General features: G+C 38.8%; 1 protein-coding gene and 1 long non-coding RNA gene across 6 annotated transcripts in view; both read left to right on the forward strand.

The window, feature by feature from the left end:
• Nucleotides 1-9,657, forward strand: part of SLCO1A2 (solute carrier organic anion transporter family member 1A2) — a 46,081-nt gene extending 36,424 nt beyond the window's left edge. For all 5 annotated transcript variants that reach the window (XM_017823990.1, XM_017823991.1, XM_017823993.1 and 2 more), the window contains 8 exons: nt 397-630; nt 2,805-2,969; nt 3,818-4,013; nt 4,769-4,934; nt 5,971-6,155; nt 6,708-6,772; nt 7,946-8,063; nt 8,962-9,657. In XM_017823990.1, coding sequence (XP_017679479.1) covers nt 397-630; nt 2,805-2,969; nt 3,818-4,013; nt 4,769-4,934; nt 5,971-6,155; nt 6,708-6,772; nt 7,946-8,063; nt 8,962-9,121 — 1,289 coding nt within the window. In that variant the 3' untranslated portion in view covers nt 9,122-9,657. The remainder of the gene's footprint in view (nt 1-396; nt 631-2,804; nt 2,970-3,817; nt 4,014-4,768; nt 4,935-5,970; nt 6,156-6,707; nt 6,773-7,945; nt 8,064-8,961) is intronic.
• A 902-nt stretch (nt 9,658-10,559) lies between these two features.
• On the forward strand, nt 10,560-17,623 carry LOC108501752. Its single transcript, XR_001876274.1, has 5 exons — nt 10,560-10,680; nt 11,591-11,675; nt 12,879-13,094; nt 16,657-16,718; nt 17,561-17,623. It is a non-coding gene; the product is annotated as an uncharacterized LOC108501752 (long non-coding RNA).
• The last annotated feature ends 569 nt before the right edge of the window (nt 17,624-18,192 follow it).

Here is an 18,192-nt window from a genome sequence, read left to right on the forward strand (position 1 = left end):
TCATGTTGGTGTATTTAACAGAGCTGAAAGATGTTTCTTTGCTACTATGAGATGTCTCAATTTTATCTGAGTTTGTTGGTGTTTCTGGTAGAGTGGAAGATCTATGTATAATACTCAATTCACACACAGATCAATCTGCTTATAAATTATTTGATGAACAATTGTGTCATCTGGCTTAATGTAGGAAAGGGTTAGAATTAATTTAATATAAAACACTGAAATTTGCCAGACTGGAGACTATTCTCCTCCATGAGCCTCACTTTAAGAATCTCTAACATACTTTTAATACATCCCATGTCAAAAATGACTGGGAAAGCACACAATCAGAGCAAAGAATGTTTCTGAGCTGATATAAGATGCATGGTTTTGTTTTGTTTTTTTTTTTTTTTTTTATAGATGAGATAACTATAACAGCTACTGATGCCCGCTGGGTTGGAGCCTGGTGGCTGGGCATTTTGATTTGTGCATTGCTGAACCTGCTCGTGGGAATACCGTTCTGGTTTTTGCCCAAGTCACTTGTGAAGGAAGGGGAAACCAGTGAACCTGAGGAGACAAGTGAAAAAAGTGTAGTACCATTGCAAGACAATGACAAAAATGAAGCCAAACAGAACATGTATGAAATTGCTAAAGGCAAGTTATATTTTATTTCCTTCTTAATTTAATCCTTAAGATGTGATCTGTGTGTATTTGTGTAATTAAAGATGGGTCCGAGGTATGAAATGCCTCTTCTGTTTTTCATGTCTCTGTAGTACCAAAGGCTTTGTGTAGGGATTTAGAATGGCTCCCTGCAGAACAAGAAAGCTAATTTCATAGCTCCAGGATCTGGAGTCATTCCTTTCCCCCTCCTGCATTTCAGGTGTATGTAGATCTTTTCTTCCTGTGAGAGGGTTAAAGCACTGAAATCTGGTTAAGAATATTGCAACTCAGTGAGCTGTGGACGAGTTGCAGATATTAGTTGCTAATAAATAATAATAATAAATGTACCCCACATTCACTGTACAGAAAAGCAGAAACCCAGCACAAGACTTGTGCATACCTTGAGCCCACCCTAAAGCCATAAAAGGGAATTGTCGGATGCTAAAGTGCGTCATGAACATTTAATTGCTTTTGAACAAAGATCTATTTGACTTACATTCATGTTACCATTGGTAACTTTCACATCTGTGGTCTTTCAGATCCATATATTTGTAGGAAGCTTTTTTATTTCTTTCCATTATTTGTGCTAGTTGGAAATGGAAGTGAATAAAATATGTCAAAGGCGATGATCTTCAAGAAGTTTCCTGATTCTGTATGCTCAGCTAAGGATCCCTTGACAGGACCTTAATTTTCAGAAAGTAAGTGCCACGTGGCAGCTACCTGTCTGTGGTGTTTGAAGCTGAGTCCTGCAGATTCACCCTACCCAGACTGAGCACTCAGATCTTGGCTGATATTGCAACTTCATGTTTGATAAACACAGCATCTCTTCCTGCTGGTCATGTAGCCTTAAATGAATCCATAAATAAAATGCTGCTCTGGTGAAGAAAGATTCCTAGATCAGATGTGGGTCCTGGTGCTCCAGAGTCCCTTCAGAGCTCGTGTTTTCATGATCATTCCCTCCCTGTGTTGATGTGAGTGTCCACTGTCTCTGAATATCCTGAAGTTAGAATCTCTTAATTTCACAGAATAGTTGGAAGGGACTTCTGAAAGTCACCTGGTCCAACCCCCTGTTCAAGCAGGGCCACTCACAGACTATTGGCCAGGATATGTTCAGACAGCTTTTTAATTGCCAAGGATTTCAAGCTGAAATTTGAAGTTTTTATAGTTAAAATTAATCTGAAATAAAATTAATTGAATAAAAATTAAATTTGCTCAGAAAGTTCTGATTATAAACTGCGTTGCATATGTAAATAATGCAGCCTATTTTATAGTGTTTTGAATATTTGACTCATTTTTGCAAGACTTGCATACAGATCCTCTTCTAGTAAGATACTTACCTACCTCTGAAAATATACACCCATCCTAAGTGGTGCCCACTTTCAATGAAGCACAGTCATTGTTTTACAGATGCTTTTCTGCAGAGTTTCTTTACAATAGCTCAGCACATTAATTAACAGGGAACATTAGACAAAGGGGAATTGTGGGGGTTTTTTTATGGTTCAGATCCTGATTTAATAGGCATTACGCAGAGAAAAGAACTGTGTAAATTAGTTTCTCAGATGCTTACTTGGCTGAAGACTGGCTGATACAGACTTTGAGAGTATGGTGGGAATAACTTTGGTCCCATCTCTCATCAGGCATCTTCTGCCCCAGAAAAAAACAAAATTAGTTTGGGGGCAGGTTGTCGCAGCTCTCTAGTGCGTTTGCACCCCTTTCCCCTTGTACTCCCTTCATATGCCAGGTGCAGGAAAGGGGTTTTGGTGAACACTCTGTGGGTATGACATGACAAAAAAGGAACAGGAAAGATGGGAGAGGAGCTGCCGCTGCAGATCTGTAACCGCAAAGCTCAGTCACTGCACAGCTAAAAAGTTTCAGGAAACTTTCATGAGAAGGTTGTTGCTGTGATTTATTATTTTTTTGTAAGCGGCAGTATGCATTGGTGGGTGTGTGTGTGTGTGTGTGAGGGTGTCTTTGGGTAGAGGAGACATGTTGGGGAAGCCTGGGCTAATCTGGTTTCCTTTGGCCTGTGGTGTCTGGCAAAGCATAAGATCCAGTTTGATACAGTTAAAGGACCTTTTCTGTTCCCCTTTTCCCCGCTCAGCCACACTGAGCAATGGTCATCCTTTTCATAAAGCATCACACTAACCCAGTCCATTATTTCATTCCAGATTTCATCCCCTTCCTCAAGGCTCTGTTTCGCAACCCCGTGTACATGTTATTTATATGCATAACTGTGCTACAGTTCAGTGCCTTTGATGGCATGGTATCCTTCATGCCCAAATATCTGGAACAGCAGTTTGGAAAATCTGCATCAGATGCCATCTTTTTAATTGGTATGTTTGCATTTTGCTTTGCTCTGTTCTACCAAGTAGTGATGTCTCTATGCAATTTATCTATATTTACATGTGTGTATATATATACATTCATATCTACTTATATACACATACATACTAGGGTTAAATGCTTCTACAAGTGAGACATACTACACTAGCAAGCATTTCTATATATTCATACATTTTCTGCTAAGTTTCTCCTAATTTTCTGTGCAGAATTTTATAATCTACTTCCCATGTTTCGAATTGGCCCAGAAAGTTCAGCTGATATGAAACCAAGCGATGTGATGCTTGTGTAAAACCACTTCCAAAACCACTTTCAGTCAGAATTTGCTTCATTAAAATATCAATCAGCAAAGAAATACGAGAGGACATTGAGTAATCTCATATCAAAACTGAAAGTCTGTTCCTGTGATGCTCAGTGTGTATTGAGATGTACTCCAGTAGCTTGTCTTCCTGTTGAGTTTCTCTGTCTGGGGAGGCTGGATTGAAACAATATATTTTTTTCTTCTTATTCTTTCTTTTTTTTTTTTTTTTTTTTTTTAAGGTGCACCTAGATTGCAACTCTAGATTGCTAACTAATCTTTTCAGTCCTACCCTCTATCTCACTTCTCAAGCATTTCTCACCTGCTTTTGACTTTGGCAGAGGTTTTGGGTGTGTAAGGAAATTAGTAGAGACCCGTTGCTGATAGTAGTTAAATTATTCAGCCACAGGCACTGCATGAGTGTTTGCCAAACACAATCTACCCTCTCAGTAGCTTTAGTATCTACTTCAGTAGCTACCTTAGAGTAGAGTAGCTTCAATGCTCGCCTTTATTTTAACATGGAAGTTTCACTTGTTTAAATAGGTGTTTACAACTTACCAGTTCTATGCGTGGGGTATTTTTCTGGAGGCTTATTCATGAAGAAATTCAAGATAAATATCTATCAGGCTGCGAACATAGCATTTTGGGTATCTTTACTGGAATACCTTCTCTACTTTGCTGCCTATTGGACTGTCTGTGATACTGCACCAGTTGCTGGTCTAACAGTTTCCTATGAAGGGTATGTTTTTTAAGACACAAGAGGACTTCAGTCTTAAGACATCGGGATGATTTTTCTTGTCGAGAATCAGTCAGGGGCTCCTTAGCTTTGCAACGTTTTGGTTTCATTACCTAAATACTCAAGGCTTTTTACTTGCATGAGACAGTAGGTCTACCTTCTGCTGTCACTGTTTCAAGCAAGAAAAGTGTACTGGAAAAGATATCCACACCAAGACTCTTACAATTGCATATCCATAATAATTCTTATATAATTAATAGGGTCATGTAACTGCAGGTGAAAATAAAAAAGTTTTTGATCAAATTAGGCATACATGAGTGCAATTTCAGAATAACAGAGGGACAAACCCCCTTCTTAATCATATGCTGGTATACTGGAATTTTGATTTTTATCAAGTTAACAGAGGATATTTTATTTGGAGTTTCTTGATTCGAATCCTGCCATTAATCATTGGGAAGCATTGTGTGCCTGTAAAGTGGACATGTAGGTTTACATGCAACACTTACAGCAATCAGGAGCATATGTGCCACAGCTGAGAAAAATGCTGTGGGGCATGCATACCTCATTGATAATATTAATTTAATGTAATATCGTACAATATGCTATATAAAGGTAGAAAGGCATGACTCCAGGATTGGAACATGCAGAACTGTGTCCTAAATAAACACTTGAGCTAGAATAGAAACTTAAGCATTGCAAAGGATTACTGCAGGTATTTCTTTACTGAAATATTTACCCATCTTCTAAATGTATTTCAGAATAGAACAAGTTTCATACGCAGAAAATACTCTACTTGCTGACTGCAACAGGGATTGTGATTGTTCACTTAAAATATGGGACCCTGTTTGTGGGAACAATGGAATCACTTATGTGTCACCTTGTCTTGCTGGGTGTAAATCCTCGAGAGGAACTGGAAGAAGTGTGGTAAAGCATATATTTTATTGTGCTGTAATTATGAAATATAGTAGGGGAGAAATATCTGTATCACTGTAGGGTGGGAAATATCCATACATGTACATTTATTGAATATATGAGGTGATAGATTTGGACAAATTCATTGAGTAGCACCAGAAATTCCAAACTGAATCTGAAAATTAGTGTAAGTTTAAATTAAAAATTATAATGAAGAAGACTCCTTCTCTTCTAAGAAACTCGGGGAAACTTAAATGCTCAAAATGGAGTGAGAAATTATTCTGAAGGTATTGCCAGTTGGAAATCTGACTGCACAAGATGATTTCAGCCAAAATGAAAGTCTATAGCATGGACCTAATGTCTTTTACCCTGTAGATTTAAACAAGTAAGCAGGTATTGTAGAAATTTTATTATCTTATTTAATAACACATATGCCATAAAACCCCCTGTAAATTCTAATTAGGCTGAAAACAATCAAAAATAATAAGTTCAAAAAAAGCCCCAATCATAGAGATTTTAGAAAGCCTCTATACTTCACAAATATTTTAAAGAAGTGTGATAATGAGGGTCAGACATTGATGCCTTTGTTTACCATGGCTGTTTTTTGAGAGTCCTTTTTCTGGCAATGATTTCAGTAGAAGCAGGTGTTTGATTAAAATATTGCAACCCAGCCTCAATCAGATCTCTGGTTCCTTCTCTTCTGACATATGAAAGACCACACTCTAGGTTATGAAAACGAGGGTCAGGTCTGTTGGCAGTGGAAGGACCACACAGCCAGGCTGTGCTGGGGAACTTGAAGGCTCTCTTGATCACGGCCTCCTTGAGGGAGCACAGTCCCAGCTGCATGAAAGCTCCCTAATCCCATACTCCACATACAGGGAATGGTTGGACCTGTGCCTGGCCAACTGGGATGGGAGAGAGGCCACAGTGCAGCGCTGCACGGGTGTAACAAGTGCAGGAGACAGTGAACTGGGTGCCAACGGTGTGATTTTCAGACTCGGTGCAGGAGTTTGGACAACCTGTGTGATTAAAACACTCTTTTTGACAGGTATTTGAAAACTGCACCTGTGTTGCAGCCTCAGGGTTTTCCTCTCAAAATGTCTCTGCAATTCTGGGCCAGTGTGATGAAGATGAAAACTGTGACAAGATGCTTCATTATTTTTTGATATTGTCATTAGTCTGCAGCTTCATTTTTTCCTTAGCAGCCATGCCTGGATACATGGTCTTAATGAGGTATAGTAAAATGTCCTCATCTTAAGAAATCTACTCGACTTTTTTATTCTGAGGTCAAAGACTCCCAGGAATTAAAAGTTGGTTAGTTTATGTATGGAAGGAGGAAGAGCAGAAAAATCTTATGTCGTTTTGTGCTGTTGAGGTTTAGTGTCGTGTCAACTTTATAGTCTGATGTTGCTTCTGGCTATCAGCTATATCCTGAATTAATGCAGGACCACCAAGTCAGGGGACTGAGCCACTGAGAGGTGTGTGATACCCATGTGTTTATCGATCACATCGATATGATGTCGATTAAGGCACAACTATCTTGCACTCTGTGTTTGCCTCAGTTCAAAAGGATGGTACTGTGACAATAGCTCTCCCTTTCGTGATTTGGCAGTCCTAGTTAAGGAATTTTTTCAATAAACACCATCTAATGAGGGTAATGAACCCTTTCAACCATCACTGTAATTAGAATGGTTTGGACCTAAAGTGATGATGAGTTTGATTAAAAAAAAACCCCAGAGTTAGTGTCACCTCTACTAATAAGTGTACTATGTATTTATCATACAGGTCTCTAAAGCCTGAAGAAAAGTCGTTTGGAGTGGGTATCCATGGACTGGCTTCAAGAGTATTTGGTGAGAAAATATCTGACACACTTTAAAAGCACAGTTAAGTCCAATCTAGAGTTAAGAGAAGGATCCCATCAGGGCTGTGGGCATGGCACAGGAGTCTGCTTCTATGGACTGCCTTTGATCAGGAAGAATTTAGGATTTTTTTACAGATCTAGGCAGCATGGCAAATTAGAACAGCTTTCAGTTTGCGTTTTTTTTTTTTTTTATACTGGGTAATAGGCTGATGTAGTGGTTTAACTTAGTCAGCAACTAAGTACCATGCAGCCACTTTACTCTCCCCTTGCAGTAGGATAGGGAGGAGAGCTGGAAAAGAAGGTAGACAATACAGGTTGAGATTAGAAGAGTTAATAGTGGAAATAAAGTAAAATATAATGATGATGATGGTGGTGATGATGATAATGATAATAATAATAATAGTAATAATATAATAATAATAATGAGAGGAATAAAAGAGAAGAAGGAAAAGTGATACACAATAGAATTGTTTGCCACCTGCTGACCAATGCTCATCTCATCTCCAAGCAGTGATTGGCCCCTCCCAGCCAATTCCCTCCAGTTTATATATTGAGCATGATATTCTAGGGTATGGATTGGTTTGGCCAGCTCAGGTCAGCTGTCCTGGTCATGCTCCCTCCCAGCTTCTTGTGCAGTTTCTCACTAGCAGATCATGAAACACTGAAAACTTGGTTTAGAATAAGCACTACTTAGCAATAAGTAGAACATCAGTGTGTTATTAACACTATTCTCATATTAAATCCAAAACACAGCACTGTGCCAGCTACCAGGAAGAAAATTAACCCTATACCATCAGAAGCCAGGACAGCTGATTACATCTGCTGCTTATCTGAAAGCAATTTTGCATTCCTTCACTCTTGTTACATCTTTATTTAACACAACATTCCCTCTCGCTGATAAGGAGAAATTTTGAGTTCTGAATAGGAATCACAGTTCATATTTTAGCATGTCTACATTGGTAAACAGGCAGCAGGGAAGAAAACCTTTGTTTGAGGGTAGGTGGATAAGGAAGAAGAGAGAACATAATATATTCAGAGAACATGGTTCATGCTGCAAGAGGACAGGACAGATGCAGTACATGACAAACAGCGCAGGTTCTGCAGTGTATCTGCTAATGAGAGGAAACGTTATTCACAGAAATGTTGTTAATATTCTTTGTAGCTGGAATTCCATCTCCCATTTATTTTGGAGCTTTGATAGATACCACTTGCCTGAAGTGGGGTACTATGACTTGTGGTGGAGAAGGAGCATGTAGGATGTACGATATTGTCACGTACAGGTACATTTCCTACTTTATTTTAATTTCTCCTTCTTGCTGCATTATTACATGCATAGAGATATGATTTTATGAACTTTATCTTTTCCTAATAGACAAACTGCTCCTGTGTTAGAGATGTGACACAACAGTTTTCTTTGGCATTGGCTTTATTTGTCAAATGCAACCTTTGATACAGATGTTGGATCAGCTTTCGGACAGAAATGTTCTGGTGCCATAAATACATTCACTAATAACCTTTTATGAGAACAGACTTTAAAAACACTGAATTCTGATTAAAAAAAATGAAAAGCAGTAAGCTCCTGAGGGAAAAAAAATGTTTAATGACTGACTGTGCAGTATCTTTGAAAAATTACATTGCATATCATTGAGAAAATGGTTGATATAGTACCTGAATTAAAATAAAAAAAATTTTATAGGGAAGATATAGTTACTCAAGTTGGAAATTGGCCCAGAATACTATATTACATGTTTTTGTAGTCCTTCAAGGAGTGCTATGGGAATTTTGAAGAAAATGGTCTCAGACTGATTCCTTTTAATGACGTGTTGGGGTGGATTTGGAAGAATATTTCTATCTTATGAATACCTAAAAGTTTTGTTCAGGTGGACTGAGCTGCCCTTTCAGGGCTCTCTCTTTTCCCTGTGGAGAAAGTTATAAGAGTACCAGGTGGCTGAGTTCACTGGCTCGATTGTTTGCTTGAAATTGGGTGATGTAAACAACCATTTTGCTGACACCGACATATTCTCTGTTCTCATATTGACTCATCCTCTGTGAGATCCAAAAGGATCAGGGCACAAGCTTTAGAGCTACTGTGTAATTTTTACAATGCAATGTGTGCTGAATAATTTTGCTATTTTTTCATGAATGCATATATTTAATGAAGGTCATTATTTATTTCAGGTGGCTCTATCTTGGCCTGCCAGCAGTATTACGTGGAGTGTCCTATATCCCAAGTTCACTAATTCTCCTTATTTTAAGGAAGAAACAGAAATCTGAAAAGCTGGTCTTATTAAATGCACCAGTAGAAATGCAGGACAAAGAACAAGGAGCAGTGAAATAGCATTTCAAAGCAGGACATGTTGTGAAAAATAATTGCAGTGTAAATATTGGATATATCCTAGTGAATTTTTTTTTACTTTAACTAATGAACACTTGGACAGAGATTAATAGAATTACACATAGTTGTATCTTAATTATGCCATTAAAGTATCAGTTTGTAAACAGAAGGCACAGAAAAATGTGTTTGGTGCAAAAGAACAAAGACTAGAAATAAGAAAACTTAAGAAATTCCAGGCCTGAGTTGTCTGGACAAAGGACTGTGAAGCAGAAACATATATTTTCAGTCCTTGTTTCACTAAAGATAGTGAGAATTTTGCAATTGACTCCAAGTGATGCCAAATTTCATCCTGGAATTCTCCAATGGCTTCTGTCAGAGCATCTCTCATTGACTGTAGACAGAATTTGTAGCTTCTTTGGCCCCCAGTTTTCCATAAATTTATTTAATGATGCTTTTAGTCCTTTCAGGCAGGGACTGTCTGTTATTCTGCATAGTATAGGTGGTCAGTATATTGTGAACCTGTTTTATGACATGTTCTGGGTGTTGTGGTAATAATAAACAATAAAAAAAATTAAATTTTTAAAAAATGCTGTGTTATGGTGATGTTTTAAGGTTTGCATGGAGCATGAACAAGGAAAGGTTCTCAGGAGTTTTTTTACTTCCCTCTAGATGGAAATAACTCACACTTTAAGCATAATAGAATGATACTTGTATTTTGCCCATCATGTTGTTTGCTAAATCCTAAATCTTTTCATGTCTTCTCAAGTTATTCTTTAAATGGCAGATACTATAGGCATTCACGTGCTCTTCCTGGTCTTTGTCAGATTTTTATTTCTCTCAGATGTGATGCTACAATGAATGTAGCATCAGTGAACAATGAATGTTCACTGACAGTGAGCTGCTGCCCTGGGATGTCTTAAATTGTCTCAGAGAAAAAAACCTGAACATCTCAGGAAAAAAAAAAAAGCCAACATAAAGAAAACCCAGCAGATATGAGATACACAAGGTGTGTCTTTTTGGTTTAGTGCACCCATGTTTAGCATCTAATTTGGAACTGCCTCACATTTGGCCCCTTAGGTCTCTCTGCAGGTGTCAAAGCAACAGCTCCTCGATCTCTTTTCTTGCAGCTCCTGGTTATTATTCCTTACTGCATAAGGCACAGAGGGAGCTTCTGGAACCTTAGCACAGACCAGTGCTCCTGCACCTGCATGAATTTCCTACTTGTTTATTCTATGTGGCACAGACTTACTCCCACTTAATCCGCTAGGAACGTTTTGCAGCCAGAGAAAAACGGGAAGGCAATTTTGCCACAGTAGTTTGTTGTTTCAGTTAGAATCTGTTTACTTTAAGGTGTCTTATTAACATCATATATGTATGTGCTTGGAACTGCTTCCTGTCCTTGTGGAATCAGTGACAAAAGATCCATTTCTTCCCACAGAACAAGAAGTCAGCTCCAGAATTTAAAGTTTCTTCAAATATAAGAGGTCCTTACAACTAATTCTTTTGAAAAGATATGTCATGTACCCCCGTCTCCCTTTGCATTGGATGATACAGCTGAGCAGGTATAACGTAGGGAAGAGGAATGGAGGAAAAGGCAAACATGATGCAACCTGTGACAGCAGAACAGAGAATGCAGTTCCCTCTTAAGCCACGGATCTCCCAGAAGCTTTGTGGATGTTCGAATCTAATTTTGAGCATTGTTCTTGCTACCATGGGGCACTTACTGAAAGTCATCATTCTTCCTTGTGGTTATATTCCTTCAAATCTAGAGTTAAAAATCTTTTGCAGGCATTTAGTCACAACTTTGTGCCAGGGTTACCTGGGAAACATGAAAAGTTGCAGAGCACCAAAGTTTCACGGCTGTAGGAAACAAAAGGGCTTTTTTAGGTAGGCAAATCTGTGCCATTTAAATGGACCACTGCCAAAGAGTCAGACCTAGTTAACTCGCTGTGTTTTGAAATGGAAGAAAGCAGATAGGAATGCTTCCAAGTTTTAAATTTAGCATTTCAATAGATACATTAACTTTGTTTGTAATTGTTCCGGTTCATCTGCTCGAGAATGCAGCAGTGAAATAGGCCACCTTCACCAGACACTTTGCAGTCAATAGCCTGCTGCTCACACTGTGTGTCATTAGGCAGTGCTGGCTGGCTGATGGCTCAGTAGAGAGGCTTCTGGGCATAAGGCTGTGGTGGGAACGTTGCTTCCCCAGAGCAGAACCAGGAAACAGAGAGTGCAAATGGTTCCAAAGTGATAATCGTAAATCCTGTGTGGTATGCTGTGTCCAGTACAACAAACATTCCTAGGATTAGGTTGAGAGGTTAGAAAAATACTCTTGGAGTTATTGCTTCAAATGTAAAGCCAAGCTTTAGACTTGATTCTTTCCAGTTCTGAGCATTCTGACCTTGATTCAATAAACCATCTAAGCATGTGCTTAAAAATGAGTGGCCTTATTGATGTTTGTTGTTTGAGTAGGTGATGTTGGACGTTTCAAGACTGAACCCCAGACTGGCACTTGCTGTGACCCTCATTTGAACAGAGGTTCTTGCTGTGGTTTAAGGTAGGTGCTCAGATGATACTCATTGTGCTTGAAAGTTTGGGCTGCTCCTGGTCTGATATTTCAAGCACCAAGACTTGTGTCAGCACTGTGGTAGTACAAGGCACAAATGGGAACAATGGCAAAATCAACAGTGGTGTAAAGGTTTTTGTAAAGCGAGAGCATATGAATATTTGAGTTGATGAAGTCCAATATTAACTTAATAAAGTGGGTGGTGGGTTTATTTTCCTAGTACCTGAGAACTGAGCAGATGACTTTCACAGTTCAATCAACCACGTGTCTTTGCCTTTGAAATTTCAACTCAGTTAAGGGCGCCCATGAGTTGAATTTTGATCCTTAAGCCTACTAAGTGGAAGACTACGTGCTGGTGCCTGGATCCAGATGGTGTCAAACACTGAGAACACTTGATTTTTTTCAGGCAATGTGACCATGCAAACATCTTGGACATGTTTTAAGGGCAATGGTAAACAAACAGTGCACACATATATTTATCTAGGATTTTGATACGTGTGTATCTAGCATTTTGTACCCAATGTCTTTTGTAATGATCCCTGACATTCCACTGGTGTTTTATTTTTTGACCATAATCAGGACATAAGCAATTATTTTCAAAGAAATAATAAAAAATCTTCAGTGTTTTACTGAAAAATCACAATGCTTTGTAAAAAGCACATCTCTGTGCGTGAGCAGGCTACGGTTGGGGGGGTTTTTATTTACTTTATTTTCTCTGTGTTTAAATTTCTTCAGCTACTTAATTGCCAAGTTATTTTACAAATCGTTATTAACAATCTTATCTGTATCCTAAAAAAACCTCTGGAATGAAGGGTCTGGGTCAGGAGCAAACTTCATTGTCTCCCTGATGCTTCCAGCTTCTAAGAATTGAAACCTATTCTTGATGCACAATTAAACATTTCTGATTATGCATACTGTTCAAGCTATGATTATGATTTATTTTTTTTAAAAGGAAATTACTCATCTGGGGGGAAATATGTTACCTGACAAGCTGATTTTTATTAGTGGGCAAAAGGGAGGTGTGCTGACCAAAGCTGCATCCAGACACAATAATTTGGCTGAGTGCATGACCGATTTATGATGCTGGCTTTATGTTTGTGTACCAAACATAGTTATGTTAACGTGTATAGCTTCTGAACACATGAGCATTACAGTTTTGGATAAGTAATATTGGCAGTTTACTTTCTCTTTCAGTCATTTCATCTAAAGTGAACAGTGGGCTGTTTCTGCAACCTTTCTATCTCAAGCTGAGTTTTAGCAGCTAACTACTCCCTACAGATTCTTTCCATTCAAGCAAACCTCATAGTACTGGAAGTTAATTCAACCTGTGGACGTGGAGAGAGGAACACCCTGAGAATACCTGGGATAGGATTTGGCATGCAAAGAAGCCAAGTCACTTTTCAGTTTTATGTAAGTCTGGTCACATGACACAAACTGGATATATCCAGCAACAAGTTCTTGGCTACTGCTGCTTCTGGGGATTTTTTTACAGAATTGTTAGTCTTTTCCGTTCTTAATAAGGCATAAAGTGTTCCCAGTTATGCTGGTTGGGATTTTGAACTTTCATTGTTTAGGACTTTCTCTAAGAATGCAGCAAATTGCTTGGTAATTGCTCCTCTCTTGCTGTGTCCAGGGAGTCAAGGGCATAGATTTCTTAAATCACAGGAGACTAAAATTGCAGGACAAAAAGTATATCTCTTTAGACAGTGAAATCTTAGGTATGGCAATGCCTGAGGTCCCTTCTAGAAGAAACCATTCAGTAATTTCAGGCCAGAAGCGTGATTATATCCCAGTTAATTTCCAACAGAGGTGCTCAGGGGATACAAACTCTGTTTGTTCAGAGCAGACATGCATGTGACAGTAGGTGGCAGCTTGCTGGATCCTTACAGCCCCGTCAGAGTAAGAGGAGGTGGAAAGCCCCATTACAGGTGGGAAATGGTGGTGTAAAAAAACCCCAAACACTTCATTACAAAGCTTTTGCTTTTTAAAAAGCCTCCACCCCCTGTGTTGGTCCAAAGGCTGCCTGGCTTTAAAACGTTATCATTTAAATGGTTCCAAAACGGGCTTTGAAAAAAACCAGCCTTCTCATTTGAGGTTAATGAAACACAGAGTGGTCCAGTTCATGCTGTACCTTTGCTGTTACTATTGTTTCAAGGCAGCTCTCTGGAAGGCCATAGTGCAGGCAGCTGCAGGCTATCTGGAACACGATGGTTTTTCTTTCTTCTATAGGTAGTAAACCAACCTCAAGAAAACTTTCTGATGTAAAGACAGAATCATATATAAAACAAACTTAAGTTTCTGCAGAAATTTTAAGAATTTCAAAAATTTGCAAGGCTTGCTTTTTGTTTTTGTGTGGGTTTTTTTTGTTTGTTTGTTTGTTTTGTTTTGGGTTTTTTTTGGTGGTTGTTATGTTGTTTTCTACCTCATATTGCATTTTAACTCCGAATGGTCCTCGTGAATCTGAGTAATAGCATAGCAGCATTCACAGTGTTGCTGCTGCTACTTTGTGACTTACTTCCAGGACCAGGAGCTTGCAGGAATATTCCTTTCAAACATACATATAAACGCACACAAACATAGACAGACAACTCATTTATGCACTCTTTCATTTCCCAGGCATTATAATTTAAAAGATGGAGTCTACTAAGGGACTTCCCTTTTCATTTGAATTTATTTTATGCCAAAGTCTGGCTTCTGAAATCCTGTCCATTGTGCTAGAGAAGTATTTATAAGTTCATATGTAGCAGAGACAAAACTATTCATTGTTTCCAAATTTCTCTGTTAATTTATCTTGTTATGTTTTCAGGTCAGGCAAGGCCAGCAGAGGCTGGATACAGTTATAAGCTTTCCTCACAATCAGAGACCTTAAGGTTCAGTTTAGGTTTTCCTATATTAAGTACTAAAGGCAGTGGTATTTAGAGAAGAGCAGAGTTTGTATTTCTCCAAATCTTGTTACTGTATGAACGTTATGAACTTGATATTACACACACACATGTGGGGGCAGACAGCTGTATTGTTTAAAAAAGTGCTACAACTTCAGTAAATAACTGGAGGGAGGAAGAGTCTGGTAGGTGTTGGAGAGTTTTCCTTCAGTACTGCCGGCTGACAAATTCCAAAGAAATCCATATCACACAGAAACCCTTCATATATTTAGATGGCTTTGATGGTGAGGATGAGCTGTTGCAATTGTTCAGTGTATCTGGTGTAATGGCACCTTTTTCACCCCCATAGTTTTCTGATGTGTGTGTTTTCACAGTACATGTAATGCCAAGTAGAGAGGAGCTTATGCAGGGCTGCAGTTCAGTCTTCCAGATGCAAAGGTGACTAATGGGGAATTACTCTGTGAAATTCAAAAGCCTGAGTGCCCTGAATGACAGCTGAGCTGTCAGTGCCCATTTCCATGTTTATTATCACAAACTCACCAACAGTAACAGCTTTAAATAAAGTGACAGGAAGAGACAACACCAATATCAAGGTTAGTATGGATTTGCCTTTAGTTTATAAAGTGAAACAAGCAGCAGAGGAGGTACCAAGAGCTTGTGTTTGCATGGAATGGGATCCAGATAATTCTCTGATGCACAGTGATCCTTACTCAGCATTTACATGCTGTAGGGTGGCAGGCAGAAAATAGCATTTTCTGTGGGAATCAGACCTCAGGCAGTGAGACAACAGCCAAGCATTGATACCTTGAGTTTAACCTTTAGGAAGTGTAATGTGGAATAATGCCATAACTCAATCAATTCTCTGTAAAGAAATGGTGCATCAGCCTAGACTATCATATAAATTATAATAATGTACTTGGCAGCATTTTGGTTTTGAGTTCATAACAAAGTATGTGCCTCTGTCCATCACTAGAGGCTTTGCCAAATGCCAGTGCATCCTTCAGTGAGGTGGGTTGGCCTCAGTCCCCTGGGATTTGCAGCACCAGTGGAATCCTCCATAGCTCCAATGCTACCTGGGCTTTGCTTGAAAAGAAAAGCTACTTCCTGAGAGTATTTGGCTGACAGGTGATTAGTTCTCTGGGATAAAAGATGTTGGGTGTGGTAACTAGAAAGGGAGGGCAATAGGCAGAGGGTGCTGTGGCTGACATCCCTGGCAGTGCCACTGCAGCAAGGCAAAAAACATCTGGTGCATCTGCCTTGTAGCAATTGCACTGCAAGCTGGGAACTCCAGGGCTGTTAAAGGGGATTTAAACGACTCTTTAAACTTACAGTTTACGAAGTGCTCATGCTGGAGAATGCAGGCAGTGGTGGTAACAAACAGATGGGAACAATTTAGTGTCCCAGGCCTGTAATTCTAGTCCTGATCAAGCTGGTTTAACACTTCTGGCTTTATAAATTGAGTGCAGTAAATAAATTGCATTCTTTACCACCAATAAAAGATTATTTCTTCACACATATTTATTGATGTTTGTCAAGTCTAATTTTAAAATAGAGGTGGCATGACTTTCTATTACTTCTCTGGACATTTTGTTATACTCTGTTAATTTTATTCTCTTTGAACTTCTCCCAGTACGTCACAGTCACCCTGTTGTGTTTAAGGTTTTATTTTAATATAGAGTTTCTCATACAATTTAGTATTAATTTTTTTCTCTTTGATATTTTTATATTCTTCAGATATTTACCTGTGTCAATCTCCCTAAAGCAAGTCTGTAACTTCCCTGTGTGTACTAGGAACCTTATGATTTGTCCCCAAATGCATGAAATTTTTGTGATGGTCATGTAATGAACATTCTATTGCTCTGAAAACTGGTTCTGGATGGCACTTTGCTTTGCTTCCTTGAAAAAGGTCTTCCTGTACTGCTTTAACATTTTGATACAGTGTGATTCTTTTAACTTTGAGATTTTTCAATAATTTGTGACATTAGCAAAGCCAAAAGCAAAGAAGCACTTTTTGTAAACTGGGTTGTCATTGGTCCTGTGTAGCTGAGTGTGAGAAACTTATTTCAGGGACTTCTGTTTTTCCTTTGCAGAACTTACTGTAACAAAGAAACATGGGTGACCATGCTGCTACCTGGAGAGGAACACCAGAACAGTGAGTGTGCTGCCTTTTTAATGTTTACAACTCTATCACCAGTGATACCTATGACTTTTCTTACAAATTCTAGGAGGAGATATCTTTACATTCCTTAGTAGAAGAAAGAAATTCCCACACGGTGTTTGCCTGAGATAATGCTGCACAACAATGTTAATGACAGTTCAGAGTATGTTTGTTTTACATACTTCTCATGTAAAAACCCAGCTCCCTCAAAATCAATTACTGTAACTAATGCTTAAAAATCCTTAATGCATAGTTTTATAGAAAAACAAAATCCTATGTAAAATATTTTTTTTCAAAAAGTGGCTGTGAGAAAAGTAACCTTCCTTGGAACTGCAAAGACATTTACTGATCTGGGGATAAATTAGGGAATGTTTTCCTTGGAACTTCTCACATCTAGCACTTTTTAAGTGAAAGCACAAAGCTTTAAGTACTCTTTAATGAGTTTTAAAACACCATTTAGTAGTAAAACACCTCTAAGTTGCATAAGTAGTAATAGTCTTGCATATAAAATTACTTTAGTATTACTTCATAGTTAAAAAAAAGCACAGGTGAGTTTATAACATCCTAATGCACAAACAAATTGGTATTGAGATGTTCCTCCTGCATTTCCCATCAAGGACAGAATGAAAACTATTTGAGAACTAGTTAACCAGACTGTAAGTTATTATTGTGCTTTTGAATACAAGAGCCAGCTAGCACTGAAACATCCACCTCTTTGATAAGCCAAGGCGGTGCAGGCCCATTGTAATGCTCACAAGAGTTCTCCCTGTGATTTTGGTCAGATTTCCCAGAATCCAGGGGATTTGCACTATTTTTTTTTTGTTTTTTTTTACCAGCAGGGAATATCTCCTGTGCTTTTGTCACCCACAGGGAGATAAGACTGAAAGTGTACTCCTTGCACAGGTATGTTGCTGGAAGCGCCCAGAGTTAACTATTTACGAGTGGAGGGTTTCTCGGCTCACAAAGGCACAACCACACATTCTGATCCAGCTCCCTGGTGTGTGAAGGCTCTCAGTTCCTTGCCCCCTGACCCAGGCACATTTTGGATTCCCACAGAGCTGGCACAGACAGTGAGTAGCTTCCAGTCTGAGCTGGAGCTTAGAGAGGTCATCATAGATCTTGGCCTAAGAAAAGCATCAGTAATAACACACTCGAGGATGATTTCCTTTGGTTTATATTTCACTATAGACCCACTTGTTTACTTTCTTTTAATACAAACTGGCTTTGGCAAAAAAGGGCTGTGATTTTTAGAAGCTAAATCTCCCTATCAGTTTATTAGGTTCGTGTTTAATTCAACTTGCACACAAGACACTTGTAAAAGGTGATTTCAGATGGCATGCATTGAATCTGGGTACACCTTTTCTGAAGGTTGTCAGTGCTATTTAGGCTTCTCCTTTTCAGCTTTGAAAGCATCCCCAGTACACATGTTTGGGCTATTCAAATCTCATGATGTTTTATTTGTAAGCAT

Source organism: Lepidothrix coronata, unplaced genomic scaffold (assembly GCF_001604755.1).
Source record: "Lepidothrix coronata isolate B3197 unplaced genomic scaffold, Lepidothrix_coronata-1.0 Scaffold107, whole genome shotgun sequence".
In the NCBI taxonomy this organism is placed as follows: domain Eukaryota; kingdom Metazoa; phylum Chordata; class Aves; order Passeriformes; family Pipridae; genus Lepidothrix; species Lepidothrix coronata.